Source organism: Nuphar pumila, chromosome 12 (genome assembly GCF_984573655.1).
Source record: "Nuphar pumila chromosome 12, dmNupPumi1.hap1.1, whole genome shotgun sequence".
NCBI classification, from domain to species: domain Eukaryota; kingdom Viridiplantae; phylum Streptophyta; class Magnoliopsida; order Nymphaeales; family Nymphaeaceae; genus Nuphar; species Nuphar pumila.
This window is the reverse complement of record NC_143260.1, coordinates 10,159,962-10,171,080: the sequence shown is the minus strand read 5'-3', so window position 1 is coordinate 10,171,080 and position 11,119 is coordinate 10,159,962. Positions and strand designations below refer to the sequence as shown.

The window sequence follows — 11,119 nt, the reverse complement described above, 5'->3', positions numbered from 1 at the left end:
TCTGTCTTTTCACGTATGTAATAAATAACTGTTTTTATAAAATAGTTATTTCTTTTTATTCTTTTTATTTTATTTTTGTTTTTATTGTAATTAATAAAGCCATTGAGGGCTCTATGGTCATAAGACCATAGAGACGTTGGGGCTCCCCAACGTTCACAAATGTGACCGTTGGGAGCTCCCAACGTCTCTATGTGGGAGTCCCCAATGGCCCCCTACTCTCTGTTTTTGTTGTATAAATAGGGGTGTTTTTCCCCTATTCCCTTATGCTTTTTACTAAAGCATTTACTCAATAAATTGAATACATTTTTTATCCTTTTGTGTTGTCCTTTGTTGGCTATTGTATTGTCCCTTAGTGGACTTATGCTTGTGCACATTGTGATTGTGATCTTGTAAGCCCTTAGTGGCATTGGTTCTATATTTTTTTCGCTATTTCATTTCAGGTACCAGTTTTCCCCGGCTCATATCATGTTTTTTCGTCGAAAAAACATGATTCAAGAGGTGATGTCCACTAAATCGAGCATGATAAACACATCTAACGGTTCAGATCTATCATAAAACACTTCAAAACTATGGGGCAGAATGAGAAATGGGACCTAATATGTTCAGTTCTCATATATATATATATATATATATATATATATATATACATACATACAAGCCTATTCTTAATAAAATCACTGAAACTCTGTTGAAAAATAGATATCAGGATATCGGAAGTGTCAGTAATGAAGACTAACATGAGAGTTGATAATATAGGACGACTTTCTTATGATTTATCATTATTTCTTAAGAAGTGCCATTCATATTGGATGTAGCTGATTACTATTTAGCATTCTTTCTGATCATGACAAGATATGTTTTGGACTAATCATTCATACAAATTGCAGCTGGTACTCATCTTATCCACATGGACTCATGAGCTCCTATTATTTTTTCGTGTTGGATTTTGACACACTTTCTCGCTTCTCTTTCTCTTTGGACACATTATCTTGAATTAGAAAAAGGAACTGTATTTTCAAGAAAAAAGATGCAGAAGTAAATTATTAAATTCAGTGGCTACGAACAGCCATCTGAAGATCAGGTTGTACTATTTTTTTGCACTTTACCATTTTTCCCTTCTCATGCCCTTGTCAGAGCCTTAAGTTATCCAGTCTTTTTTTTTTCCACCCATTAAAGAAAATGTGTGAAAAAATGTAAATTGTTCCTTCATCAATCCCTTGCTGCTTGATAGTTTGGGTTTTAGGATGAATGAACATTGATAATTTATCCTATCTGCAACATTTTTGCAATTTCCATTCCTAAATAATGAGATGAAAAGCTTAATGTCATGAGATGAACGTTCATGCATTATGTTGTCAACCTAAAAGAATGCATTTGTGTCATGCATGCTAACCGAAGATAACTTGTGTCTGCATAAATTCTCCCATATTCTGTGCTGATAAGTCATCTGGTTTGGCAAGTTGAACATATGCATGCATAAGTTTTCTGCCTGGCTATGATCTGTGTATACCAAGTGATCCACTATCTATGCTTTTCATTTGTGATTTGGAAATGTACATGCATTTTTGAAAAAGTTAAAATGAGAGAAAGATTGCCTGTTTCTGTAAATAGCTTACTTCTGGGGCAGCTTGCTAGTTCCAGATTCTGTTCACCCTATTTGTATCATAATGTACACAAGTTCTGCAATTTCAAACTCTGAGAATAGCAAGGCTGTAAAATGCCTTCTCATATGCTTGATAGGTAAGGCATTCATCACTGGTTCATTGTTTCTTGTCCTTGACCTTTTGAATGGCAGATTTAAAATGTTGTGGAAAATAGGAACAGACCACATTCTGTGTGTCCCGGCAATGGATTTTGGATTTTTCAAAAGTCTGCCCCTATTTGGTTCTCAATCAAATCCAGAAATGGAACCTGGATCTGGGAGACTAGGTGCATCTTCATCCACAAACTGGGAGAATGGAAAAAAAAATGCAGCAGCCTGAATACTCATCACAAGATGTGGGTCCTTTGAGAAGGTCTCTTGTGTCGATAATTTCTTGGGAGGAAAAAACTAGGACTGAAGCTTATGCTCATAATTTAAGTCCTGACTCTCGGTACATGAAGGTCTATAGATCAGCTGATTCTGGATGTTCTCTCCCTCTCTTCAGGCCTTATGTTGCGAAAGTTCCTTGGCATAAGGGCTTGAGAGCTTTTCTGTCTCATCTATTTCCTCGATATGGACATTACTGTGGACCAAACTGGTCAAGTGGTAAGGACAGTGGTACTCTACTTTGGGACAGGCGCCCAGTTGACTGGTTAGATTTGTGCTGTTACTGCCATGACATTGGATATGATACACATGATCAGGCAAAACTTCTTAAAGCCGACTTGGCCTTCCTTGAGTGCTTGGAGAAACCACGAATTAATCCCAAGGGAGATACTCATTGGGCTCACTTTTACAGGTCACTTTACATAGCAGGTATATACTCATGCTACTTAGGGCACATTTGCTTGCATCTCATTTGACTTGAAATCACCTGTTATTCCATCTCATGTGATTTGGAATCATGTGAAAGGTAAGCAAAATGGGCTTAAATGTGATTTCAAATCTCATGCCCCATTTTCTCATGTTTTTCTGCACGTGAGAAATGGGCAACCGAGAATTCTTCCTCCAGTTGTGAGAGAATGGTTCTCATCTGGAGCCAAGCAAACATGAAATGAATTTTCTCTTGTTGCATTTATGTTACTGGACCACTGTCTAATGATCTACACCTTCTATTTCACACATTCATTCAGCTTCTTTAGTAATCATTATTGTCTTAGGAACCAAATTTGTGGAATATTGGCTTCAGCTATGTAAAAATATCAACTATATTTTGAAAAGATCACAATTTTTATCACTATATTTTGAAAAGCTGATAGATTCATGAAAAAACACTATTTTTAAAATGTTGCCTATGTTGAAACATTGGGTTTTATCACGATACTACTGTGATAAAAACAAAATTTTCAATAATTTTTATAATTTTATTTAGAGCTTTATATGTGTTTTTTCTGATTCCTAAAGTTTTTTTTACATGCTGAAAATTTCCCAACATTTTCCCAGAATCCAAAATTTTTAAATTGATCACAAGATTTCGTCACCAATATTTCCACAAGAACGGGATTTGCAACATTTCTTCAGAAATATCAGCAGGTTGTTCTCAGTTCAGATGTAGGTAATTACCAAATTCAATCTGATTGAATCCGGCATTAAAAGACCATTACTAGAAACCAGACATGTTTCTGGAGATTATTAACTTAGTCTGAACCACCAATGGGGCTCCGCTTGTCTTGCAGGAGCAGTTAGTGCACGTCACCTTGTGTTGGGACATTGCAAATTCGAACCCCAAATACCCATGGTATCTTTGTATAACTGGTAGGGGGTCTGCCTAACCCCAGCTTTCTCTGTCAAAAAAAAAAACTTAGTCTGAACTAGATTGGCTTCCTATCCTTGTACCATTTCAATGTGCAATGGGAACAGTTCAGATGGACGCATACATTTGAAGAGTCTTCACTAATTCCAACCGGTTGCCTAACTGGGTCTAACAGGGGCTTACCAAAATCCAACTAGACTCATTGGTTCTGTAGTACTTCCAACCCAGGCCTCATATGGTGACATCTCCTATGGTATGTTGGTAACTCAAAAAATTGGTTTTGGTGTCAAACTCAGTGGCTCCCTTCTTACCGAGTGCCTGCCATTAAAATATGGACCTTCTTTGTTTGTTTTACTTTCCTGCTTGGTTTCCGTATTTGGTTCTGTACTACCACTTAAGTCCAATTCCTGTATTGATGTGGTATTCTTGCTACTTCTAGGTCTCAGGACTATACTCATACCATACAGAACACAGCTTGTGCAGTTACAAACCAGGCAGTCTATGGCAGAAAAGAAGTTGAGCGACATGAATCGGAGAAATAGTGACATCCAACACGCTAGTTGATCTCACTGGTTTTATTGATTTGGCAGACAGCATCTTTGTGGTCTTGGAATCAGTTTTTTGCTTTCGTCCTTGCCATAAAAATGAGCTAATTCACAAGGGAGCTGTAGTATCTGGGAATTCTGTCCACATGTCATTTGTATAGTCGATGTGCAGTTTTATGTTGATAATTATATTGATGTATAGTAAAGAAAATAAAATAGCAGTTCTAAGCGATGAAGGTTGTTATATGGTTGCTTGGGTTCGACAGATATGTTGTGCCCATGTGTTCTCACCATGTATAGTACCAGATAAGCAGTGGCTGAAATTTTTTAGCTATATCTTTGTTGAATGACATTCAAATTTCCTAAAAGCCACCTCCCGTGCCTAAACTTTTCTAGACTTGCTAACATCCAGCAAAGGCAGTGAAGCTATATAAAGGAAACCAAAAAGATTTATTTGACTTACGGCTATGTTTGGGAGCCATGTGTTGGAACGGAAACATGGTTTCCTTGTGTTTCCAAAACAAGGAGTTGGGATTCATGGTATTGCCAACTCCACAAGATGTTTGGGAGCTCATTGTGGAGTTCAAGTGGTATCAACATTTCCATGTATTGGTGTTGGCTCCCAAGCAGGTGTGCATTCACATTTGAGGAGAGGAAGATCACATATTGGCGATGCAAGCTAAGAAGAGGAAAACCAACAGAAAGTCTATACAAGCCAAGGAGGAGAGGAAGATGAAGAACCGATTAGTTGGGTTTTTTAGGAAGAAAAGGAGAGAGGTTGTACCTGAATGCTGGAAGTGCTTGAGAGCTGCATCAGAGCAGTGTTGAGATTGCATCTGATCGTTGTGTTGTCAACGACTACGGGAAGGAGTCAAAATGTTGTGTTGGAGATGGAATTGTGTTGCAAACTCCAGCCCCAAGTCATGGTTTTGGCAACAAGACACCTCCCAAACACCCCAGGCGTGCAGTGGAAACCACAATGCAATAGCAAACCCATGAATTCAATGTTCCCAAACATAGCCTAAATGGTATCACAAGCTCAAATGACAATTTAAAATTTTCAAATTTGGACCCTCCATTAGGGAGGGGCCGCTGTTTTGGCGAATATATATCCACATATCTAATTTAATTACAATTACAAGCAAAATTGATCACGGCATAAAAATTACTGAACTGGACGGCAACAGTAAATATGAAGTGGCAACAGGTTTGCCTGTTCGCATGGAGAGCATGCACCCCTGGTCAACATCAACAGCTGACTTCTTATTCGATAGGAACCACTGAGGACTTAGATCCACTTTTGATTTTCATGGAGAGCACTCCCTAGATGGTCTTTTATATAAGATCCTATCTGCTACCATAGACCTTACCTGTATTGCAAAGTGCATTATAGGTTATGTTTGGGAGCCTTGTGACGGGATGGAAACACCGTTTCAGTGTGTTGAAAATGTATAATGTAGGAGTTGCCAAAAACATCCTCTTTTGAAAGCTGTTGAAATGTGGTGATGGGGATAACAACACCATTCTCAATGCATTGTCTCAGCAACGCCACTGCTGCCAAACAGCAAGAGAATATGAGAGCATGGCGAAAACCACAACACAACCTCCGATTCAAGTCTCCCAAACATTGCCAAAATAACATCAAAGAAGGGTGTAACCCTATAAAAACATGGCCATTATTACATTAGGAACCCGTATATGTCATGAAAACTTGATGTCACATAATGGAGGTAAAGAGTGGTGTGTGCATGACAAAGCTTCTGCATTGTCTTTATCAGCATTTCACTGACAGTTAATCAATAAGGTTATCAATTCGCAACACCTTTTACGTGGCAGAGATTTTGTGTGTTACATGCAACACAGTCAAGGCATTTTTCATACAGTTCTGCAACGTTGCTCTGGAATACCAAGGATCAAAAGAGAAACACAAAAAGTTGATTGACAAAAGATCAAAATCCAAGCAGATCAGACTTACCAAAACTCTGGATTCATTTGCATGCACGCGACCATTTGAACTCTGAATTATGGGATACAGCAAGTTCACTTTATATATACAAGGATTTCAAACATAATAGGCATGCGTTGAAAAACAAGTCAAAGACCTATATGTGAAGCATTACCACTATAATGTCTGATCAAAACAAACACAGACTACAATAGGTTTCCTAACATGCTACCATGCAAGATAGCGTCATTGATGCAACCTGAATATAATAATGCAAATTTCACAAAATTATCTTAGATTACAGGAGCTTATAGTCACCATATTCCACAAAGGATATGGAAACCCATGAAATGGGTTAATCAATACAATGTTTTCAATGTACAATAGGAGCTACGCAGGCAACAGTGATGCCCTATTTGGGCTTCCAATTATTAGAAGATGAAGATGGAGGCTCAGCATGATCCAGAGCATGGAGGACGATACTCACAACTAGGGTTCAACTGGATAAGATTAGAGGACACCCTTTTCATCTTGAACTCAATTTCAGCATCAAGCGATGCATGCCAACAATGAACCTGAGATATCATCATATGTGATTCCTGCGCATGACTTGCAAGTAATTCAAATCAGCTTATTGATCCAGTTTCCCTAAGCTGATTGAAGTGTAACCTGCCCTGCAGTTGTGCTCTCAAAGTCCACACAGGCCTCTGGTGTGTCTTCCTCACTTGGGGGCACCAATTGCCAAAACAAGGGCAAATATCGATCCCATTCTCTAAGGATAGAAGATCCCTTGCTGCTACCAGTTTTCTCCTAGAAATAAAGAACATAAAGCAAACTTCAGCATCATAAACAAGAATTGCTTATTTGTTCTTCGAGCAACCACAAAAGTAAATCATAGAAGATAGCACTGACCACATGTGCTTCTATAAAACTCTTCAATTGCATCTGTCCAGCTGATGTGACCACCCTCTGGATCTTGACAATCTCCTTGTTTACCTACATTATTGTAACAGAAGGTAGCCCAGAGGTGAGCTAGGGGGTTGAGAGAACAAAGAATCCCTTTCTGAAGCAGGAAATAAAATAAAAATAGTTGTCCATTAAAAGTACAGGCTGAAGTTGAATCTCCCTAGAAGTCTACATCATTCCAAACAAAACATCCACATTATCCACAAAAGCAACACCTATATCTAGATTTTGGCTGGAAAATAGAAAATGTGTACCAGAATATCATATAATACCAGTGGAAATAATCATTCATTATTTAACGAAAAGAAAACACTACAGTCTAAACTGATGACTTGGAAATCATTGCTCAAAGACGGACAACCTCAGGAAGCAGAAATTCATAGGGCTAGGCAACAGGTCGCCTTTTTTCTTGGATGGGCTAACTGGATCATCAATTTGCCAAGCCAACCTCAGCCGAGCGGTTGATAAAAATTGTATACTATCACAATCAACTGGCATCATTTTCACATTGATTATAATGACAGGCTGTGCCTACCATGTGAATTCCAAGTTATAACACTTTCCCACAATGGTTCATGAGGAAGTATCTAGTAAACCTTAGGTTTAATCAGAATTATGTGCTCCCTAGGGTTCTGATCTTCTCTGCCTATGAGAACTGGACCAGTCCTACATGCCATTGTTGACCTATGTAACCGTGCAAGCAACCAACGTCAAGTCACAATGAATTTCTTATCTAATGGCTTAAAAAATTAATAGCAAGTTTACCAGTGAAACTCAGTCATGGGTTCATTCCTATTATAAAAGCAAGTGAAGCAATGAAATGGAGGCACCTCAGGCTCAGGCAGAAACAGATCCAGCTCCAGAAAGGGAAAGCTAAGCTCGGATGAATGTTTTCTTATTTCTTTGAAGGCTTTTTGATCGGTTTTCTCGTTACTGGAAACTGTTGCTTTAGTATGAGCCCTCAAGGAAATAGTCGTGCTTAACTCTGGAACACCCGAAGGGACATGAAAGAGCAGCAGGGGAGGAAGGTGGCTGGTCTCCATTGGAACCAGAGGGCTGCCACCAACAAGGCAGCCTTCAATAGCTCAGGTGCTCCCTATCGAGATGGCATATTTCACACAACAGTATGACCTCATTAAAGGCGAACCAGACACTCTTTCTCTGGCTCTCCAGAACGTTTAAAGAATGCTTGGAGGCGGGCACTCTAGCGCAGGAAGATGTACACAGGTTTATTTGGGGGGTGCCTACAGTTATCTTGCATCATCTACGGCTTCATAGGACGGCAACTTTCCCATTCTTCTTTATGGACCCAATCCTTGAGGGTATCAACCAGGCGCCCGGTAATGGCGGCTCATTGGAAGACAGATTCCAGACAATACAAGAATTGAAACGAGTGAACAACCTCGCTAGTGAGAAGGGAGGGAAGACTGATTTCCAGAATAAGTACCAGGGGTGGCAAACGGTAATGTCCAGGAACTGACGATTGGGTTTGTGAAAAGTGCACTTGTGTAAACTTCAAACACCGAAATGCTTGTAGACATTGTGTGTGCCCCATGCAGGCAAATGACCCGAACTTGATTGTATGCCGGAGCCAAAGCAAGACGGGATTGAAGGAAATGCGGGTCAGGTCACTGACAGTGAGGAGGGACGCAGCTGGGAAGGAGATAATGGGCCATGGCCAACAGGGACTAAAGTGCGACTTCCTGGTGGGTTCGATTTCCATTCCCCTTCCAAGTTGCACCCAAAAATGGAAAGACAAGCAGTCTCCCAAGGTGTGGCAAAGAAAACAGAAGGCACCGGTGTTCCCTTTTTCTGGCACTAGTTGAAGGACGGGAGCATTTTTTCTGCAACTAAACAATGCTGACTCCGGTGGTTGTGTCTCTGAGGAGGCATTAATGGCACTGGCTCCTTTGGGTACTGTCACCAGGGAAGAAATCGAAGCAGCCAGGCATAACTGCTCAATGAAAATGGTCATGGGGGCATCTCGAGTAGATGTAAAGCCCCAACGTTCACATGTGGATATGAAGTGTAATGACGCAGCAACTAATTCGGGGAAAAGAAATGGCCTCCGTTAACAGAAACAAATAAATACAGGTCTGCCCCTAATGGGCAGTAGTTATTACATGCATAAAATGACCAAAATGCCGCTACATGGTCAAAACATATTACAACAAGAAACAATTAAATATATATAATATATATACACATATACACTCATATATGCATATATATAGAAAAATATACGTATGTATATAGACATACATACATATATCTCAGTATATTTTATCAGAATACCAGTTGGCAGGCTTCTTCACCAAACCTCTCGTTGCTCCTAGATTTCACTTTCTTTTAGGCAAACTTTCGATCATTGTACCGTAAGTTTGAGGAGTGTTAAATTGTATATATATATATACATATATACATATATATACATACTAATGTATGTATATGTATTATATACATATATGCATGTGTATATATATATATGTATTATATATGTATATATATAAATATATTTATATTTTCTGTAAATATTTTTTTCCTTTTGTTTTATTCTTTTCTTTTTATTTAGTTTTTTTTGAACTAGTCACCATAGTGTTGACTAGTTTGAATATTGTCCATTTGGAACTTCGGTGGACACTTTGTTTTTTATTGAAGGCACTTGATTCATTACAGCAGCTTGTGGGAAGTTTGAACTATTTGAACATTTTCAAACCTAACCATGGTTATCAAAAACGTGCCTTGAGGCGCAAAAGGTGCGCCTTGCCTTGAGGTGCGGCCCTCTGCGCCTCAAGGCACAAAAAAAAAAATTTACAAGATTTCTATGATCAACAAGATTTTTGTAGGTTAATCTCATATATTTTCCAGTTATTTCAGTTATGTAATCAGTTTCTTAGTATATTACTATATTTTAACCTTTGTTGGTTAATCTCGTATATTTTTCAGTTATTTCAGTTATGTAATTAGTTTCTTAATATATTTTAACTTTTGTTGGTTAATCTCATATATTTTCCAGTTATGTAATCAGTTTTTTATTTACTTTTATATGTTAATCTCATTTTTTTAGAATAATCTCATATATTTTAACTTTTGTAGGTTAATCACATATATTTTCCAGTTATTTCAGTTATGTAATCAGTTTCTTAGTATATTTTAACTTTTGTCGGTTAATCTCATATATTTTTCAGTTATGTAATCAGTTTTTAGTTACTTTTATATGTTAATCTCATATTTTTTAGAATAATCTCATATATTTTAACTTTTGTAGGTTAATCTCATATATTTTCCAGTTATTTCAGTTATGTAATCAGTTTCTTAGTATATTTTAACTTTTGTTGGTTAATCTCATATATTTTCCAGTTATGTAATCGATTTCTTAGTTACTTTTGGATGTTAATCTCATATTTTTTAGAATAATCTCATATATTTTAACTTTTATAGGTTAATCCAGGGTTACCGGAAGCGCCTAGCTAAAAGGGGAAGCGCGAAACCTCGCGCTTCCGAAGCGTGGGGGGAAGCGTCCCCCTTTTTTGGGAATCAGTTAATCTCATATATTTTCCAGTTAATTCAGTTATGTAATCAGTTTCTTAGTATATTTTAACTTTTTTTGGTTAATCTCATATATTTTCCAGTTATGTAATCAGTTTTTAGTTACTATTATATGTTAATCTCATATTTTTTAGTACTTATTTGAGATTTTCTATTTCTTATTGGTTGTTATTTCATCAATAAAACATTTCTTTATTTCTTTATTTCTTTCTTTATTTATTTATTTATTTATTTATTTATTTATTTCTTTATTTCTTTATTTCTTTATATTTTTAGATATTTTTTATAATTTTTTTAAAGTTTTCAAAAAAAATATTTGAGGCTTACGCTTTACGCCTCGAGGCTTACTCCTCGCCTCGGTTTTTGGTGGAGGGCCTCGCTACGCCTCAACGCTTTTCACAACACTGATCCTAACATTACCTTTGCAATGCATGTGGAAAATCAATTCATGAGCTTAGTTGTCAAAAGCGCTAGCCGGAGACCCTAAAAAGGACTAGGCAAGACCAAAAAAATAAAAAGCAAGAAAAGCAAATTTTTTGAAATAAATAGTTAAATTTAGTAACAAACATATTATTGTAACTATGGATGAAGTGTGTAATTCAATGTAACATGTTGCAAAATTATGAAATTGCATAATATTGAACATCCACCAAAACTTGGGGCACACCATCCGATTACTCTATATACATACATACATACCTGCCCCTATTTCATTAGGT

General features: G+C 37.5%; 1 protein-coding gene across 1 annotated transcript in view; it reads right to left on the bottom strand.

The window, feature by feature from the left end:
- Window positions 1-6,101: 6,101 nt before the first annotated feature.
- The window catches only part of LOC149819947 (ferredoxin-dependent glutamate synthase, chloroplastic), a 105,827-nt gene continuing 100,809 nt past the window's right edge, over window positions 6,102-11,119 (bottom strand). Inside the window, exons 31-32 of the mRNA XM_089983073.1 lie at window positions 6,798-6,881; window positions 6,102-6,695 (exon numbers count right to left, since the gene is read on the bottom strand). Coding sequence (XP_089839199.1) covers window positions 6,534-6,695; window positions 6,798-6,881 — 246 coding nt within the window. The 3' untranslated portion in view covers window positions 6,102-6,533. The remainder of the gene's footprint in view (window positions 6,696-6,797; window positions 6,882-11,119) is intronic.